General features: G+C 42.4%; 3 protein-coding genes across 3 annotated transcripts in view; all 3 read left to right on the top strand.

The window, feature by feature from the left end:
• LOC109477133 (small subunit processome component 20 homolog) overlaps nt 1-4,706 on the top strand; it is a 49,497-nt gene extending 44,791 nt beyond the window's left edge. The window contains exon 17 of the mRNA XM_019778197.1: nt 4,561-4,706. Within this exon, the coding sequence (XP_019633756.1) occupies nt 4,561-4,706 (146 nt within the window). The remainder of the gene's footprint in view (nt 1-4,560) is intronic.
• Nucleotides 4,707-4,735: 29 nt separating this feature from the next.
• LOC109477122 (small subunit processome component 20 homolog) lies at nt 4,736-19,387 on the top strand. The gene is made up of 19 exons (XM_019778184.1): nt 4,736-4,770; nt 5,180-5,336; nt 6,545-6,772; nt 7,267-7,343; nt 7,732-7,811; nt 8,137-8,526; nt 8,596-8,845; nt 9,809-9,919; nt 10,625-10,794; nt 11,260-11,361; nt 12,122-12,287; nt 12,894-13,061; nt 13,485-13,714; nt 14,301-14,511; nt 16,972-17,128; nt 18,027-18,401; nt 18,672-18,809; nt 19,091-19,110; nt 19,354-19,387. Exons 1-19 carry the CDS (start codon nt 4,736-4,738, stop codon nt 19,385-19,387), a joined length of 3,099 nt encoding a protein of 1,032 aa, XP_019633743.1.
• The window catches only part of LOC109477699 (small subunit processome component 20 homolog), an 11,829-nt gene continuing 10,981 nt past the window's right edge, over nt 19,360-20,207 (top strand). The window contains exons 1-2 of the mRNA XM_019779048.1: nt 19,360-19,485; nt 19,876-20,015. Of these exons, the coding sequence (XP_019634607.1) occupies nt 19,918-20,015 (98 nt within the window). The 5' untranslated portion in view covers nt 19,360-19,485; nt 19,876-19,917. The remainder of the gene's footprint in view (nt 19,486-19,875; nt 20,016-20,207) is intronic.

Genomic DNA, 20,207 nt, shown 5'->3' with positions numbered 1-20,207 from the left:
GGACGCTGGGATTCCTCTTTTGGGGAGGCAGTGCCTACGGATTAGGGAGACTAAAAGGCCAGATTACGCCTTTCAATAAAGGGCATGCAGGCCCTCATGTATACAAATGTAGGTCATCTCTTGGACCGTCCAACTGAGGAAAACGATTAGTTCTGCCAGTACTAGTATCACACCTTCCTCTGATCCTGTTCATAACATTGAATACTGGAACTGAACAAAACAAAAATACATGTATGTGAAGAGTGAAAACTTATTTGCACAAGGTGGCTGGCTAGCTTATTAATAATAGCTAGCTAAGCTTCTGTAACATCCAAACTGTGATGTACACAATTGTGACCTGAAGGTCTGACCTCTAGCTCCCCCTGTCCCAGTGAGGAGGGGTAACCTCGAGGTCAGACTGAGGAGGCAAGGCAGATGTTTTTTCAGGGATGAAGTTACATCTTGTTTGATCCCATATTTGGGGTCTCTGAAAATCCAGTTCAAATCATCCTAGTCTATCATGGTCTGGCGGGTTCTCTTGACTCTTGGGGGCTGCAGGAGCTCTTTCTGCCCGATTCAGCGGTTCCCTACAAACCTACAGCACTTCTACCAGGGCTGTTGAGCTAGAATGGGGCCCTATTATATATATATATATAAACCACCATAGACTGGTTACCAGAGATGTTATAAGATGTACATGTACATGTAGATGTACTTTCCATCATGCTCTCATTACAACAGGTTTTTGTCTGACCACCTATACATGACTTTGTGCATAAGATGAGCTAACCCCAGCAGAGTCCACCTTTGTGTCCAGTGTGCTATGGGTTTGGAACCCAGGCTACCTCCAGGACTCCCATTAACAACCTTGAACAAGGAGAGCAAAATATAGGGGAAAGGATTTCAGTGTTGTATTTCAAACCCTGGTCTGCAGAGCAATGTGAATGTTTTCTTTCAATCAGTGTGGGTCCCAGGGAGAGAAAAAAACCAGGCCTGGCTGGGTCATCTGGTCTGCCAGAATGGATCACTGCAACACTGTAGGTCTTGCTTCAGTGTCTTGCCTATTCAATGTACATGTACAGGGCTCAAAATGCTGGGTGCAATGCACCTTGGAGCTGTGCACCCAATTTTTTGTGTGGGTGCACTCAGGTATTATTTGCACTAAAATATTTTCTCAGGCACATACATATAGTAGTGACAGCATATTAAATAATTCAATCATCATTATAGTACTTTTCTTGGAATGAAACATAATTATAGTTTTTGCAGACATTCTACTTATTTTATCTTATATGGTGCACTCACTCACTGCACGGTACTACAATGTATTTTAGGTGCACCTAAAAAATTTTTGTTCACCCAATTTTTTAGCTTAGGTGCACCAGTGTCTATTCCTAAAAATGAATTTTGTGCCCTTGTTCTAACTTACAGCAGATATTTCTATTGTACACACTGTCAGTTTTAACTTGCATGTCTGTGAACGTCACCTGACAAGACAATTATTCACTCCTCTCCCTTGTTTTTTTACAATTTTTTTTTCATAATTTCCAGAGGAAAAGTTCATTTTCTTGTCTTCAAGTGCTACTTTATTCTTTTGGTATTTCGTATGATCTGGTGGGGAAATGTCTGGCTAACCCTTATTACAATGTGGTTTTGTGGCTCAAGTGAAGAAACTTACAAAGACTCTAGTAGATACTACTAGTTGTGAGAAAAAGACTTATCCACAAAATTTACCTTCAGGTCATCACCCCCTCCCCGAAGAAATACAGAAAAATAGATCTACTTGGCTAATCTACTTGGCTCTCCACTAGCACTCTCTTGTATGTGCTTCCAAGGGCTCTCTTTAGGTAACTGAAAATCAGAGGGACCACGTATAGGACCATGTGGGGATTTGATTCAATTCTTAACTCTTCATTGCAGTATCACATGTTAGCCTTAAACATGCCAGAAGTATGGCGATGTCAAGTAAGGTTGCAATGACTGTTGTCATGCATCTGGAGTTATTTTATATAGCTTTCTTGAGAGTACTGTACATGTACCGGTATGTACACTACAGACACACTCATAAACTGCAAACAATTCCCCTGCAGCAAGATACTACGTGTATTATGAAAGGCACTAGGAGGGTACAAGACAGGAAAGAAGATATTCCTGACCCTTGCATGACCTGAGTCAATGGAATGTCAAATTTCCCTTGTGGTTTACTGATGCTGGTTAGTCTGGCCTGAGAGAGCCTAGCTGGTTTAACAGGACGCTTTCCCGCATAGCTCAAACAAAAGATCAGTGACATGTACATGTACATGTATGTCCTAGCCTGGTATCTTCAAATCTGTAATGTGCATATGTCATCATCACTTAGTGGAGTAATTTTTACCTTAAATTACCAAAAATTACCTTAAGAGATCTCAATTTTTTCAAGAAAATTATCAATCTCTTACCATTTACTTAAAGCAGCACAAATGGAAATACATCACGTTCCCGAACAACTGGGGAAGAAATACCTACAGGTGAAAAGGTTGAGTTACACACAGGCCATGCAGGCTTAAGGTTGTTCTCCTGAGACTATTGTCTAGAGGTCTCCTCTGTGGCTAGATAGATAAGCTATGAAAACATGTGGTAGTGATTACAGTTTGGTGGTCAGGAGGGGCTCTCTGGGCCCTTACTGTGAAGACTTACATTAAAAGCCCTGAATTTGTTTGGATAAGAGTGGAGGCGGGGCATGGAAAATTGTTACACAAACCCAGTAGCACCCAGAGCTACCTTGGTTATAAGTTCTTCCCAGGGTAGTTGTCTAGCGTTTGAACACAGTCTCACAGTACAGTTCAACTACTAAAATCATGTCCCATTATGTCCCAAGTTCTAACAAGGCTTTATTCTTCTTTCTTTCCTCTTATTGACTAAATAGTGACAAATCAATTGTAGATAACCAGAGCAGGTATCCTCTTGTATTGACCCACAAAAAGCCCTGGCCTACAGCCATCAGCTGAGATGGTCGGACAAGAAAAAGCAAGAAAGTTGGTTGGGGAAGTGGATGGTGCAGCAGCTGCTCCAACCGTTACACGGCCCCAAAATCCCGAGGACATCCAGTCTGGGAGTCTTGCAGAACTTCAAAGTGGGATAGGAGAGACATTTGTAACCAAGGGCTGAAACTTGATTTCAGGGTGTCATCGAGCCATGATATAGTGGCACAGAAGCTATGTACATGTGGAATAAGATATGTTTTGTACTATATTTTACCCGCAATAAGGTAAATAATAGAAGTTGCTAGCCTAAATCAAAATTAAAAGCAAAAAGTGCAAAGCTATCTCAATGCCAAATCGCAGGGCATTGGGTTGTCATGCAGCGGAACAAAGCCAATAATATGCATTTCTGACAATTTTTACCCAAATCAAGCTACATTGTAGTAACATCTGTATGGACAAATGATAGATTTTGTGGGTATTTTATGAAATCTTTTTAAAAATTTAGATTTCTGCGCAGAAATCTGTGCAGAATTCTGCAGATTTCTGCAGAATTCTGCAGATTTCTGCAGAAATCTTCACCCTGTGTGTCAATGGAATTTCCCTTATGGTTCATTCAACTGATACTGCTGGTTACTAGCCAGAGTGTCAGCCTTTGTAGCTTTCATCCGCTCCCCACACTCTCTATACGGGTAGCATAGTGGGAAGTAGATGAAAGATAAAAAGGCTAACACTCAGGCTACCTGGTTACAGGATCTGGTCTTATGCTTGCCTGTATAGCTCAAACGAAACGTCTGTTACGTTGTATGTCCTCGTCTGTAATGTGTATAGCTCGTCATCACTTTGTGGAGAATTGTTTTACTTCATAAATTACTTTAAAGATCACAATTTTTGTCAAGAAACGAAAAGAACAGCATACAGTGCAAAGCTATCCCCATGCCAAATAGCAGCGCACTAGGCACAAGCCAAATTGAATGCATTTCCGACAAGTTATGCCCAAAATACATGTAACCTGATAGTAGCATTTTTAGGACAGTAAATCTACCGCTTATCACCATAATGATACATTTTGTAGGACAGTACGGTACGAAATCTTTTAAAAAGCAGATTTCTGCGCAGAAATCTGCGCAGATTTCTGCACCCAGCGCAGATTCTGTGCAGAAATCTGCGCGGGGTGCAGAATTCTGCGCAGAATTCTGCAGATTTCTGCAGAAATCTGCAGAAATAACTGGATCCCTAGGGAACTATCACTGTTATCTACATAGTTGTTGTCATCTTCTACGTCACCATGTGGAATGTCAATTGTCCAGGACAAACTATACTTGAAAAGTGAGAGGTAGTCCGGAATTAGAGTGTCTGTCCGGAATTAAAGTGTCGCCTGTTACCCTAGTTTTTTCAAGACTGAAACAGGAAACAACAATTTTTTTCCTAGGCCCTAGAATAGATACCATTCACACGTACACAAGATGCAGCATGTCTGTACATGGCTTGTACAACTCTGATAACCCACTCCTCTACACCCATGCAGCTTCCTCATGGCCCACCATAACACTTGTCTTGGCACTCTGTTGAAGGCCTTCTCTAGGTTGACAAACATGAAGAAAAATATGTTTTTTTCCAGAAGAGAAGTTTCTGTACCTGCTCTCCCAGGCTGTGTTTGCTCTACTGCACCACTGTCCACCCGAGCAGGGTCTCACACCACAGTGTTCTGGTCTCCTACTGGAGTTACTCAGGTCAGATTACAACTTTGTTTCAAAGATCAGTTAAGTTTAAGTCCTTCTCGCACCAGGTGGTGCATGGGGCAGTGTCCATCTCTGGTTCAGAAGCCCTTGTGCCACACAGTTGTGCAATCACTACTAACAGCAGGGGGCTAGTCCACTGGTAGTGGTGTGTGTTCAGCTCCCAAAAGCTGAGTACTAAGCAGAGAAACCAGTATGTACCATTTTAAAAGTCTTTGGTATGACTCGGCCGGGGATCAAACTCACGACCTACCGAATGCATGGTGAACGATCTACCCACTTGGCCATTGCACCGGATTTATACTGTTAAAACATATTAATAATTTGTTTCTTAAATATCATTTTCATGAACGTTGACTGTTACACACACACCTAAAACTGAAAATAGCATGGCATTTGAAAAGTGTATACATAGTACTAGCTGTTTATTTTCTCCAGTTTTAGAGATTTCTTCAGTCTGAATAATCATAAATCAGTTTCTCGCATAATCCTATCCTGCAGAACCTATCCCAGCAGCCCCTCTGTTCTCTGGGCGGCAGATGTCTTCTTCACGACGGCAAGACGACACGAGACGTCAGGACAGGAGATCCTTAAGGAGAATGTCTTAGAAGACGTCTTCCCACACCTTCAGCCCAACCTGTCCAACCCTGCAGGCAAGGTAAGGAAGAAAATATGCACTTCAAGGCATCCTTTCCTCTGCACAAGCTTTAAAACATCCATTATTTTGATAGTCTCAAATGGTTCAGTGTTCTCAAAAGGCCTTTTGAGCATAGGAGCCCCCTATGCTGTGATTTGTACCCCTATGCTGTCTTTCAACCAGCATCTGCCAGCATACAGAAAATGGCTAGATCACTGGGGATGATCAAAAGATGCGCACACTTTATGGATCAAACATTGTTAAAAATTGTAATAGAATGCCTTGTACTATCTCACATTGATTATTGCAGCCCAGTTTGGTCATGCACAACAAAAACTAACATAAACCTTCTGCAACGAATGCAGAACAAGGCAACTCGTCTGTTTCAGTCGAAGCACAGTGGAAACCCGTGCACACGAGATTGTTAATAAACACCATGACAACATTTAAAAGAATAACACTCACAAACGCACCTATTTGTATCAGTAGGCAACTGCGTTCGGTCAACAACTTGCATAGCTATAGAACCCGTTTTGCTGCTAAACAGTCTTTTCTGTTAGAGAAACCTAGAACCAACGCACGGAAGAAGTGTTTCATGTACAGGGCTGTTAGTGTGTGGAATAACCTTCCAATTGTCATGCAATCCACACAATCCCTGAGAGTGTTTAAGGATGGTTTGCACAAATACCTCCACCAGTAGTTACAAGCACTGTTCGACAGGATTGTCAGTTTTTTAAATTATGTATATTGTAAATATGTTATTGATTTAGATGTGTTTGTGACTTGTCTAGTTTTAAATGTCAACTATATTCATTTGGTATAATGTATTCAATTTGTCTCTGTGAATGAATACCAGGAAGACTAGCGGTGGACCCTAGTGGTTAACCGCTAATGGTTATTCTAATAAAGTTTCAAAGTTTCATACTAATGTGTTTTGGGAGGGGAGAGCCTTGAGTTCATAAATCTTGAAAAAAATGAAAGTATAATTTTGGAATGAAGCAATAGCAGCAAAGGGAAAACCTTCACAAATCTTTCTCTCAATAAGTGGGAAATATAGTGTCTCGGGGGGTTATGACTTTCAATTTTTTTCAGCTCAATGCACAAAAGTTGTCCTTCTGTACCTGACCCCTATGCTGTGAAAAAATCCTGGTGAGAATCCTGTGGTTGATACAACCAAAGTCACAGGAAAGGTTAACGTGAAGCAAGACACTTCTTTCTTCTCCTTCCAGGTGAGACTGCTGACTCTAAGACTCCTCAGCAACTTCAAGGTCAAGCTTCCTGACCTTGAACTAGGTGAAGAAGAGTTCCAAGACGCGAGAGAGTCTGTCTTTAAGACATGTTTGAGTGCAGAAGAAACACCAGCCAGTGTTCAGCAGTACAGAGAAAAACTGATGTACCTGAACAGACTGGACTTCGATACGGTCAGGAGATGTGTACCTAAGGGGCCTTATCAACAGGTAAGAACAGCAGTGTCCTCAGGGGCCTTCTTGAGAGCATTTTTAGTGGATGAAAACTTTTTGTTATATTGCAATAAATGTTGCAACTCTTTATGAAAAAGTAGTAGAATTTTATATTTTCATGATATTGTTTTGTACACTGTCTAAACTTACTCATAGGAAATTCAAACTCTATATATATATATATATATATATATACTACTGGATAAATTACAGAGATAATATCCTGACATTTTGAGTTTTACCAATCTTGGAATTTCAAGATATCCACCACTCTTCTTCAGCGTAACTAATGAACTAACAGGACACGATGAAGCATGTATATGGGTCTAAATTTATGATATTTTTTAATGCAACCATTAAATTGTTTCCTTCTTTGCTTATTATTGATCACTTTCATGAAATATAACTGTCTGAGAATAAAAAGATGGAAAAATACTGTACAAATCACTGTATTGAATTTCATGACATCATGGATACCTTCCCTCTCCCAGGTTGCTCTGAGGTGTCTGATTGGCCAGCTCTACGTCAACATGAAGTTGCTATGGAAACCAGTCACCGACCTTATCAAGTAGGTTCCGTGACCTTGACAATAAAACTAACAGCAACAAACTTTATTTTATCCAGAGTACATACTTTTACATCTATTAGATCTTTTAATCTTGTAGTATTGGGGAGGGCCAAAGATGAACCATCAGGTTTTCGCCCCCCCCCCCCCACGCATGTCTACTGAACTTCAATTGTTTTATTTTATTATGTGAGTGCAAAACAATAAAGCAACAAAAAAATCTAAATTAGGACAAAGTTTCGTATTGTACTGTCAAAGTGGTGTACAAAGTCATGTAATCAAGCAATATCCAAGAGTTACTGTTGATAAAATGAAAGATTTACTTTGCACTGCTGACTAAATTTACTGTAACACAGTTGCTATTTTTCTCTCTGCTATGTTTTCTTAACAGATCCCACGCCCATGGAATGGACTTGAAGGAGTTTTGGTCTGTGTGGAGGGAACACCTGAAGCAAGCAGCTGAGAGAGCAGGTAAGTCACAGGTGTTACAGGTGTCACAGGTGTGATGTGTGGGCAGGTGAGTGAAGAAGTTCAATGACCTGGACCAGCCGGCTGTCACCATGGTAACTGGTGCTGTAGCAGACACCCTGTGGTGTTGGATTACATTATGTAGCAACATGGCAGGACAGAGTTGGAGGGGCTGGTCACCATATATATGTCTATTGAATGAATATGTTCTTTGAGTAAGAAGAAACAGAGCAGTAGTTTGTTAGGCTAGACCATGTGAAGGTAAACATAATACAAATTTTGCTTTGCAAATTTTCTTAGACTAATTTTTTGCTGTTTTTTCCTTCAGAGCAAGACCTTTACAAGCCAAAGAAGGGGGAAACTCCATCTGATGCCCTACAAGAGAAAGACGACTCCCCAGAAGAGTTCTTTGAACAAACATTCCAAGACGCCATCTCCAATCCCTCCAGTCCGGACCACACCAACTTTCGCCACCTTCTGTGGCAAGCTATGGCGGAATTTCCCGACAAATGCGAACCGAAATCGCGAGACTTGTCCCCGCTTCTCTTCCAATTCTTTGATAACGAGTATTACCCAGCAGACCTTGCAGCCGCCCCTGCACAGGACATCAGGAAACCCCAGGAGGACAGGACTGATGATGTCATGGACACTGACCAATCAGGAGCGGAGGATTCTGGTTTGAATAAGAAACCTGACCAATCAGGAGCGGAGGGTACAGGTTTGAATAACAAAACTGACCAATCAGAAGAGAAAGATGACAATGATGATGATGATGATGACATCACAGCTGAAGACATCTCAACATCTGACAAGGTCACAAGAACAAGGAGAAAGGCAGCCTCAAGGTCACTTGTGGTACACCTGACCTTGTTCTCCAAGTTTAAGAACCCAAAAAGTTTGTATCTCGAGCCGAAATTGAAGGAACTGTACTTGGAAATGCTGAAACACCGGGAGCAAGACGTCCAAAGGTCTGCCCTGGCCTGCCTGATGACATACAAGGCCCCCTACCTCACCCCTTACTCCGACAACTTAGACAGGTAGGCATTTCTTGATATGGTTGTATACCACCCCCATGAAACTCCTTCCTCTTCGCCCCCGCCGTTCTGCTTCGCCCCCGCCCCGTTCTGCTTCGCCCCCGCCAAAAATCTGCTTCGCCCCCGTCGTTCCTCTACGCCCCCGGCGCAATTCTGCTTTGCCCCCGTCCTTCTGCTTAGCCCCCAATGGCGGCACAGCTCACAGTCGACACGAAAATCGTCTGCAAAATAACAATAAAGGCTGTGCCGCCAAATTTAAAGTAGCCCATGCTCCGGCAAACATTCTGGACCACCTTTCTGCCAAGTGGCGTTGCACAAATCCTTCCCATTCAAAAGTTTACCCCTTCCTCACGGCCCGTCAGTGGTTCTTACGTTTATAAGTACTGGCGTTTATAAGTACAGCCGTGAGTGAAATTTCCCGCCAGTACTTATAAACGTAAGAACCACTGACGGGCCGTGAGGTAGGGGTAAACTTTTGAATGGGAAGGATTTGTGCAACGCCACTTGGCAGAAAGGTGGTCCAGAATGTTTGCCGGAGCATGGGCTACTTTAAATTTGGCGGCACAGCCTTTATTGTTATTTTGCAGACGATTTTCGTGTCGACTGTGAGCTGTGCCGCCATTGGGGGCTAAGCAGAAGGACGGGGGCAAAGCAGAATTGCGCCGGGGGCGTAGAGGAACGACGGGGGCGAAGCAGATTTTTTGCGGGGGCGAAGCAGAACGGGGCGGGGGCGAAGCAGAACGGCGGGGGCGAAGAGGAAGGAGTTTCATGGGGGTGTATACATCTATTTGTCAATGAGACACATTGTATTGCGTATGACAAATATGGCTGAACTTTGTATTGCTACTAAAACGTTAGACATCTAATTACTTGTATGATTCAAGACTCTTACCATCCTATCCAAGGTATACTCTCAGTTTTTCCAAGACAAGTAACATGTCTCAAACATTTTCTTCCCTCCTCCAGACTTCTTCAAGACAAAGAGTTCAGAGAAGAGTTGACTCTCTTCAGTATTGACCAGGAGAGCAGCACAGTTCAGCAGGAACATCGAGAGGGGCTACTGCCTGTGCTCTTCAGGTTAGTTTGGGTTAGGGTTGGGGTTTGATCGTGAGTTAGAATTATGGTTAGGGTCATAGATTTGACCAGAAAAGCTGGCTCAGAAAATCATCTGCAGTTAGAAGTGTAGGTTTCGTCAGGGTTGCCTCTGATATACATGTAACTGAACCCTTTTAGGCAGCTGAACTTTACAATCTAAGACAGAATCTGTTTTTTTCTTCTTGCAGGTAGTGGACATAGACATTGAATTAGATGTAAACTACTCTGGATTAAGATAATTATGCTTTGAAACCTTTGAAGTGAAGCAGACTACAAATTACAGCAAAATACAACATTTTACACAACCTTCCAAAAATAGCTTCATTGGTAAAGTGTAGGATACATTGAGAGTTTTCTTTTACACAACAAAACTTTTTACCTAAATAGTCTGTAGTTGTACTAAATACAACTAAAAGAGAACTCTTGTATCCAGCATTTACACAAGTAGCCCTTGTATTTGAAGGATGTTGCTCTATCAGATATTATCATATAGCCAGGTGGCATTGACCAATCAGAAGCTGTCGCTCACTCGATGGCTTTATTCGGTGGTTATAGCAACTGCCAAGGCTTTATCACACCATATTCACCTCAGGGCAGGTCATTAAACCTTACTTATCATACTATTAGGCTATCTTATATTATTCAAGTAATTTAAAGACCTTACATTTTGTGCACATTTCTTCCCAGACTCCTCTATGGCCGTATGCAGCACAAGACGGGAGAGGGCACGCAGGGTCGGCAGGGGGTCAAGGTCAGGACTGCGCTGGTGCTGAGGTTCCTGGGAGGCTGCACTCCTCACGAGCTGGAGACTTTTCTGGAGATGATCTTAGCTCCATTCTCTCACCTGATGTCTACAGGTGAGTTATTTCTTAAGATGCACAGGTGAGTTATGTCTTAAGGTGCATACTTAGCTTTTTAAGGTTCCTTCAAGTAATACGCAAAAAAATAGTTACTGGATATGATTTTGGAAACAGTCATTTCAGGTAGCATCCACTACCTTTGGTCAGTGACTGAGAGGAGAAATGCGGGTTTATAAGCACAAACTATTATTGATTGATATGTTAATTCTTTTCTTTCCTTTTGGACTTCCAAAAAATTGTTTTCACCTATTTGCCTATCAATCAACTATAGTTTGTGCTTATAAACTTGCATTTGTCCTCTGATCTCTAAGTGTCACTGACAAAAGCTAGTGGATGCTACCTGAAATGTCTGACCGTTTCCAAAATCATATCCAGTTATACTTGTCTGTAATGAGTAACTGCTTTTTGGCGTATCTTGGATGTCTAACCTTCACCAACGTGTTTTGTTTTGTTCCCCTGCAGAAGTTTCGTGTGCAGATCTGGTGAAACAGGAGGTGACCAGGCTGGACCTGTCGGCTGTTATTCCACTCAGCAAGCAGCAAGGATCGCTGGCTACAGTACAGGGTAGGTACACTCACTCACTCTCACTCACTGTCCGGTTTATCGTCTGTTGTTCCCCGTCTTCCGAGGGTTAGACGTGCTTGCACAGCAATACTGTCTGCTGTTATTCCACTCAGCAAGTAGCAGGGATCTCTGGAAACAGTACAGGGTAGGGGGTGTCTTCTATATCATAACTTACTGGTTTTCCTTCTTCTTTTCTGCTTAGTCCCATTGCTGGGATTAACATTTACATTTCTGGGAAAACAGGTTTTGGAATGATTTGTTAGTTACATGTGGTAATTTTATTTGCGCTTTTATTTTTCAACATTTCCTTCTGTTGTGTTGTTCTATCCCTCACAATACAATAAATGGATGGAAGTCCCATATTTGAGAAGAGCCACACTCCACTCACATTAAAGAACCCATCGCTCTTACCGTCTTTTCAAGTCTAAGGTCAACAAACATCTGTCCTCACTGGCTGTGCTGTAACCCAAAACATTTTGAGTGGCTCTCATTAGCCTTGTTTTGTGGTTAACTATGAAGTAAAAAAAAGTGATAACGATTGCTTGGTTGAGCATTTATTTTGGTAAAGGCATTTCTGCTAATCTTGGAGAGGAGATAGGCGCTGCCAAGATTATAAGCCTGAGGAGTCATCGTGACAAGTCCAGACATGTTGCTGGCTGTCATGATGCCCCTACGGCCGTGAAGGCTATGGGACTTACATACATACATACATACAGTCATACATTTCTGCTAAACCATCCCATCCCTTTTCCTTCTCCAGTTCTGCTGAACAAAATGGGGAACCTTCTTCAAGGTTATGTCCCCAAGCTGTTCCGCCTGCTGGTTGCCATGGTGACAAGCCACACCCGTATCCTGGACAGCCGCCATCTTGTCAAAAAGAACCTTCTGCAGCTTGTTAAGAAGGTCAGAACGCTGGCTATGAGGAGGTGGGAATTTTGTTTGTTTTTATTTTGTTTTTTTTCTTACAAACAAATAATTTTTTTTTGTTTTGTCACTGAAAAATTGTTTTATCTGAAAAACAATTTTTCAGTCACTGTGACAGAACAAAAAAAATGTTAACTGAAAAAAACTTTTCAGTGACAAAAAAAAACGTTATTTCTTTATTTCAGGCATCACTTTCCCATGTAAAACATAAAAAATACACACAATGACAGCAGTAAAAAATATGTCTGTATGTACAGTCTGACCCGGATATGGTGGAAGAATCTGTTGCGGAATATTACATCAGATTTGGGAACAGATTGGATGTTAGTTGAGGACTTGTAGTGTAGCATGTAGCATCAAATATGTCAGTCCTAACAAACGTTACTGGTACTGCAAAATCTGGGTAGTGACATTCTTTTGTTAGTTTTATTTTATTTATTTTTGTTTTCTGTCATATTCATACAGGGTGACCCAGTGATGGCATGTTCGTTCATACCAATCAACGTTTGTTCATACCAACCTTCACTCAACCGCGACAGGGGGCGGTACTGACTTCCGACGAACTTTGGCTACACCATGCTAAGGTCTGTTTTCTGTTTTTTCCCCAGACTGTTGGAGTTGTTCCACCAGCATGATCAGTACAGCTTTAGTGTGGATGAGATCGAGGCTCTGTTTTTGGGCGCGGTCTGGCCGCAGCTCGACCAGCAGAGGTCAGAGGTCATCCGCCAGCCGACCCCCCTTCTGCGGTTAGTGCACCAGTGGAGTAAGAACATCAGGTGAGAGAAGACTTTACGTTGAACTATTCATTTGATAAATAATATGTATTTATGAAGATTTACCACATTTGTGGAAGGATTGACATAACAGGCGACTATCACCTCATCAAAGTGGTCAAACCTGAGACCAGACTGTAAGGTTTGAACCACTCACACCGGGAAGGTCCCAGCCCACTCTTTTCAATAAGTGTGGTCGGTTCTTTAACGTGCGTGGGGTGTGACTCTCCCCAAACACGGGACCTCCATTTAATGTCCTATCCGAGGGACGTCCCTAGCCGAAGGTAGGTACTCATTTACACCTGAGTGAAGTGAGGATATGTGACGTCAGCATTTGGTCAAAATGCCAGGGAGTTAATTTCATCATTGCTTCACTGAAAATTGCACTAAATTGTACGACAAACAAATTTTGCCCCCCCCTCCCAGGTACCACTCTCTGCTGGCCAAGTCCCGACCTGACCAACTAGACATTAACCTCATCGATGACATCATCGCAACATTCTTCACGCCGACCTCTGCCCCATCTGTGGTCGCCATGGTGATGGAGGTCATAGGTCACCTGCTGCTGCTGCCGGAGGGGTCAGAGGACACAGCGGACATAGAGCCACTGGAAGTGCCAATATGTACGATACCGCGTGGGGGAATGTCGGGAAAAGGTACAAGGGCGATCGCAGGCTCTGTGTGCAAACTTTCAATTCAGACCTGTCCTTGGTGCTGAACATGGAAACATATACAGAAACATACACATACATACAGACCAGTCCTTAGTGTTGAACACCATCCACAGACACACACACACACATACACACACACACACACACACACATACAGACCTGTCCTTAGTGCTGAACACCATCCACAGACGCACACACATACATACATACATACATACATACAGACCTGTCCTTAGTGCTGAACACCATCCACAGACGCACACACACATACATACATACATACAGACCTGTCCTTAGTGCTGAACACCATCCACACACAGGCAAACACACCTGTCCTTGGTGCTGAACACCATCCACACACAGGAAAACACACCTGTCCTTGATGCTGAACAGCATCCACACACAGGCAAACACACTTGCCCTTGATGCTGAATTGAAATTAATTTTTAAGCTTTAAAACATTATTAAAGAGAATAAAAGTACCCTTAGTTGCAATTTTAACAGAAAAGGGCATATACAATGGAACTAAAACTTGATTATTCAGATCTCTTTCAAACTTTGTTGACAGAAGCTGAAGCACCAATTGGAACCCGGCTTCTCCTACCCCACGTGGCGGCCATCTTGGGTCACCTGAGGTCAGCGGTCCAGTCCATTGGGAAGGCGGGGGGGAGACAGAAGCTGCCTATGTCGGAGCTGAACATCCTCTCGAGGATCAGTGCTTATGTGGAGGACCCACAACAAAGTGCCATGCTGGTCGGACTGCTACTTCCTTACCTAAGGTCAGAGGTCAATGAAGGTCAGAGGTCAATGTCAGGTCAACTTTGACCCTTTGGTCAAATAGGCCGGTCCAGAATCAGATACTCTGATTGGCAGAATCTTTCATCAACATAAAGTAGTTTGAAGCTAAGTCGCCAAAAACAGTCACCAAAACGTTTCTATTCAGCGTCTTATTCATTTGTGATCTACTATCATTGTTTTTGCATTGAATTTTAGGCTAATTTTGAATCTCTGTGTGTGTATTTTGTATTGTTTGCTGATAGAACCATACAAAAGGTGAACAAATTAGAACTAGGTACGTCGATGAAGGTTAGACATCCAGGTAATACGATATGCCAAAAAACAGTTACTCAAGCAACTGGATATGATTTTGAAAACGTCAGACGTTTCAGCTAGTATCCACTAGCTTTCGTCAGTGACTGAGAGACCAGAGGGGAAAGCAGGTTTATATACTCAACCTGTTGGTTGATATGCAAATAAAGTGAAGACAAATTATTGGGAGACAAAGACACCTACATGCCCTTGAAAAAGGACCCCACTAACAAGTTTAAAGGGAAAATCAGTTCAGCTCTCAAGAAATTGCAAACTGAAGGAGTTCTGGATCGCCCCACCTACCTAAAACTCAATCCCACAACGGAACAACCCCCTGCTTTCTACGGCCTTCCCAAAATCCACAAACAAAGTGTCCCTCTACGACCCATAGTCTCCAGTATAGGCTCTGTCACCTATGAGTTAGCAGGTTTTCTAGCCAAGATTTTAGGACCACTAGTGGGGAAATCTCAGCACCATGTACAGAATAGTGCCGACTTTGTCAACAAAATCAAAGACATTCATGTAGAGGATGATGAAACCATCACTTCGTATGACGTGTGCTCACTTTTCACCTCCATACCACCTAAGGAAGCAGTGTCAGTAGTCAAGGAAGCCTTGGAAGCCGATGATACACTTGCAGATAGAACCAACCTATCCGTTGACCAAGTTTGTGAGCTACTAGAACTCTGCTTAGGATGCACATATTTTACCTACAAAGGACAGTTCTACCAACAAATGCACGGCTGTGCTATGGGATCACCAGTCTCACCAATTGTTGTAAACCTGTACATGGAGAAGTTTGAAAACAAAGCCCTCAGCACTTTCAATGACACTCCCCCGGCCAACTGGTTTCGATATGTAGATGACACTTGGTGCAGATTGAAAAAGAGGGTAGCTGCTGACTTCTTTGACCACATCAACCAGATAGATGACAACATCAAGTTCACACAGGAGCCAAGCCATGACAACATGCTCCCTTTCCTAGACACCAAAACTATCGTAGAGGAAGATGGTAACCTTCGTTTCGAAGTGTACAGGAAACCAACCCACACTGATCAGTACCTGGCTTTTGATTCCCACCACCCTTTGGAACACAAACTAGCAGTGATCAAAACTCTCTTCCATCGTGCAGACAGCATTGTCACTTCAGACCAAGCCAAAACGGACGAACAAAGACACCTCCGAGGTGCCCTGGCTAAATGTGGCTACCAAAACTGGACTTTCAACAAAGCGCTCAAACCTTCAGATCAATCTAAGAAAACCCAGAAGTGCAAACCATTGACCAACAAAAACAAGGCCAACATCACTATTCCGTATGTCCAAGGAGTATCTGAGAAACTCCGACGGATCTTCCAAAACTTCAACATAGCCACTAACTTCAAACCTCACTCAACGCTCAGACAAAGACTGGTACACCCTAAGGACAGACCTCACAAGGGTACCAAGGCGAATGTTATTTACAGACTCAAATGTGAGGAGCCCAATTGTAACAACACCTACATCGGAGAGACAAGTCGACCGCTTAAAGTAAGGTACAAAGAACATTGCCGACCTAGTGCCAACGGCTACTCCTCAGCTATTTTCCACCACCTACAACACAACCAGGGTCACTCTTTCAAACTCGAGTCCACGGATGTCTTAGACCGCGAAACACGCTGGTGGGAACGGGGTGTTAAAGAGGCAATATATGAAAGAATGTACAACCCCACCCTCAACAGGGAAGGGGGGCTACGGGTCGATCTTTCCGGCACTTGGGATTTGGCACTCCCAGCCCCGAGGACAGACAACACTTAAGCTCCTGTCCTGTATAACAGGAGCTTTCAGACTAATTTGCATCATCTTGTCTTGACTTGTCTGACTTGTGTTCCTTTTTCGACTTCCAAAAAATTTGTCTTCACTTTATTTGCATATCAACCAACAGGTTGTACTTATAAACCTGCTTTCCCCTCTGGTCTCTCTGACGAAAGCTAGTGGATACTAGCTGAAACGTCTGACGTTTTCAAAATCATATCCAGTTGCTTGAGTAACTGTTTTTTGGCAAATTAGAACTAGCATCATGGTGTTTTAAAAAGCCACCATATATATATATATGACACCTTTGATAATGTAATGTAATGTTTGATAACGTATTTTAATTTTCCTCTCAACAGGAGACCAGCCATCACCGACCACAGCGCGCAGGTCGACATTTTGGTAACCGTTGGCAACCTGGTCCGACAGGTCCCCGACCCCAAAGCATGCTGGGAACAACTGGCGGCCATGTTGTCCAGCCTGGAAGGTAGAGAACCGAGGCAGGAACTTTGTAAGGTAAAACTGTCGCTTGATGTTTTGATGTTTTATTGAATATCCATTCGACTAGATATTTTGTGGCATCTGTGTGGTGTAGTGGATAGAACATCCGACTGTCAAGCAAGAAGACCCAGGTTCAATCCCCAGGGTTGGACCCAGACATGTCCGGACATGCACTCAGACGTTGTGCCCTTGGGAAAGGCACTTAACACCTATTTCCCCCCTCAGTTAGAGGGTTCCTGGGCCCTTCTAGGGTTTGGGTTAGCGTTAGGAAGGGCATCCAGCCGTAAAAATCTTGCTTGAACAAAAAGACTTGTACTTGGTGCATGCACGTCTAACCCCCGGTTCGGGGGGGAAATGACGTTAAAACGGTAAAAAAATTTTTAAAATTAAAAAATTGTCTGATGGATCGAGGAAGAATAGATAAGAATGATTTGTCAAATCTACACAGCTTCCAACACCGTGGTAACATACAGCTTTTGATTTGGGACAGTTTTCTCAGTGGTGCTGAATTTTCGGCTGCTGTTAATAATTGTTATACTTACATGTATAGGCCTTTGGAAAAATTATGGTGTTTCCAGTTTCAATCCTTAAGAAACTAGGGCTGACAGGTAGGCATCCTCTTTTTATGTTTTCCGTAGCAGAAGGAAAACACAATTTTGCTCAGTTTCTTCTTCTTCTCCAAACAGTGACCTCTGATCTGGTCAATGACCTAAAGCAGATTGTCTCTCACCATGGCATGGTGAGAGACATGGTGTTGTGTTACATGATGAAATTTGTTTTATTTGAAATTTGTTTTATTTGAAATTTGTTTTATTTGAAATTTGTTTTGTTTTATTTTGTTCAGATGAAGTGAAGTGAGGGTATAACTTCACCATCCAGTACTACATTTGTAACACATATTGTTGTTCTCTAGGTGTTTGCAGTGGTTGCAGAAAGGGACCCATCTGTGAAAGAAATCGCCACCATCATCCACGATCTGAACACTTGGGACAGGAAAAGAGTAGAGGAGCCAGATTACGACACGCGACTCTCTGCCTTCAAATGTGTCAATCAAACCATGAAGGATTGGGTTACCCTGGATACGACCTTTGCCCTGCCCGTCATCCACAACTGCTTCCATGTTGTGTTGAGGCTGGAGGACTTCTCCCTGCGCAGCAACGCCGCCTACTGTGTGACGCAGGTACTGCAGAAGATGGAAGCCGCCGACTCGACCCTGGAGGAGTACAAGAAAGTTGTTCAGAAGACGATACTGCCACTGGTCAGGAAGGGACTCTGGTCCAAAAATGAGGTGAGGATATCTTTTGTTTAAAATGTCTTCATTGTTTTCCAATTTTGTTGGCATGGTGGCCTTGAAAAGGTGTACTTAGCCTGTTCCACCATGCCTTCCATGTAGGTGGAAAATTGTAATCGATGTCAAGTGTGAATTTTAGGAAGGCTAAAATCTTGGCAAATTCAGAGTTGGTCTCCCTGATTGCAGAGTTAGTCAGGACTTTCCCCAGCTGCAGTACTGTATGATTCTGCTAGGCTATGATTGCCTATATAAACTGTTCCCCCACAGTCTGTGCACCAGGATTCAGTCTCCCTACTGGCAGAGTTAGTCAGAACCTTCTCCAGCAGACAGTACTTCCAGGGTCTGGCTCAGCTGACAGACGAAGATGTGGAGAAAGATTTCTACCAGAACGTCACACACATACAGGTACGTTCCTTAGTTTGTAATGTAACAATAAAAAATTAATCAACAATCAATGAACCATTGTTAGACCTATACACACCTGTTCTGGAATCATTTCATACAAAACGGAAGATGCGGGCAGCCAAATTGACTCATACTTTTTATATATAATAGGTATGTTGAACTATGAACAGCCATATGATTAAAAGTGAATAAAACCCTCCAGCTTTTTTTCTTAAAACACTATACTCTTTGCAGTAAATCTAGAAAGTTCTTTAAAAGTGCCCAATTCCTCCCAACAACAGTCATTGGACAGTAACTACATGTAAGAATGAACATTTGAAGTATATAACTTACAATATTCACTGACGAAAGGTAATGGATGTTATCTGAAATGTCTGTTAAATTATTGCTTGATTTATCAATTGATTGATCAATCGATTGATTGATCGATTGGTGATTGAACGGTCCATTGACTGATCAATTGATTGATAAATTGATTGACCAATTGATTGATCGATTGAATGATTGATTGATGGATTGATTGATTGTTAATTTCTCCCTACAGCACCACAGACGATCGCGAGCGCTGCGTCGGCTGATCTCAGTTTGCAAGACGGGCGTTATCAATCCCAGCATCCTTCAGTCCTTCCTCCTGCCAGTCATCAGCTTCATCCTCAACAACCCCAAACTGGTCAAGGTCATCAGAAAAATATTCTTTTTTTTTAATTCTTTAACAGATAGAAATTAAAAATTAGAAATTAGGGACAAGGTAGGTAGGTAGGTAACAGTTAGAAAACTGGTTTTGTTTTAAACTTAGATCTTAGTTTTGAATCATGAAAAAGTTTTTATACTTCATAAAAAATTGAAACCCAAAAGCAGCCATGTTGACACCCTAATATCTCTAGATCGGCATTAATTTTTCTTTGCAAAACTTGTAACAAACTAATACTTTTCTACTGAAGTTGTATCTTTTGGAAGTAGATGTTTTTTAGTACAATTTTTTCCTTATATCTTCTTGAATGGTCTGAATGATAAGGTAGATATTTCTTTTAAACATTATTAAATGTTGTTCCTTTTCCTGCTTTAGGTTGACTTTCTGCAACATGAGGCAATACAAGCCATTGGTGCTATGGCCGGCTGCCTCCCATGGAAATCATTCCTCAGCCTCCTCCTATACTACTTAAACAGGCTGACTCAAAGACTGGAGGGACAAAAGACCAACATCAAGTAAGTATCAACACACACACACACATACATACACACACTCATATGCACACACACACACTCACACACACACACGCATGCACACACACACTCACACACACACACACACACACACACACACACACACACACACACACACATACACACACACACACACACCACACACACACACACACACACACCTACACACACCAC

This window comes from Branchiostoma belcheri, unplaced genomic scaffold, assembly GCF_001625305.1.
Source record: "Branchiostoma belcheri isolate BF01 breed outbred unplaced genomic scaffold, Haploidv18h27 scaffold105, whole genome shotgun sequence".
NCBI classification, from domain to species: Eukaryota; Metazoa; Chordata; class Leptocardii; order Amphioxiformes; family Branchiostomatidae; genus Branchiostoma; species Branchiostoma belcheri.
The sequence above is the reverse complement of the archived record's forward strand: the minus strand, read 5'-3'. Positions and strand labels throughout refer to the sequence as shown.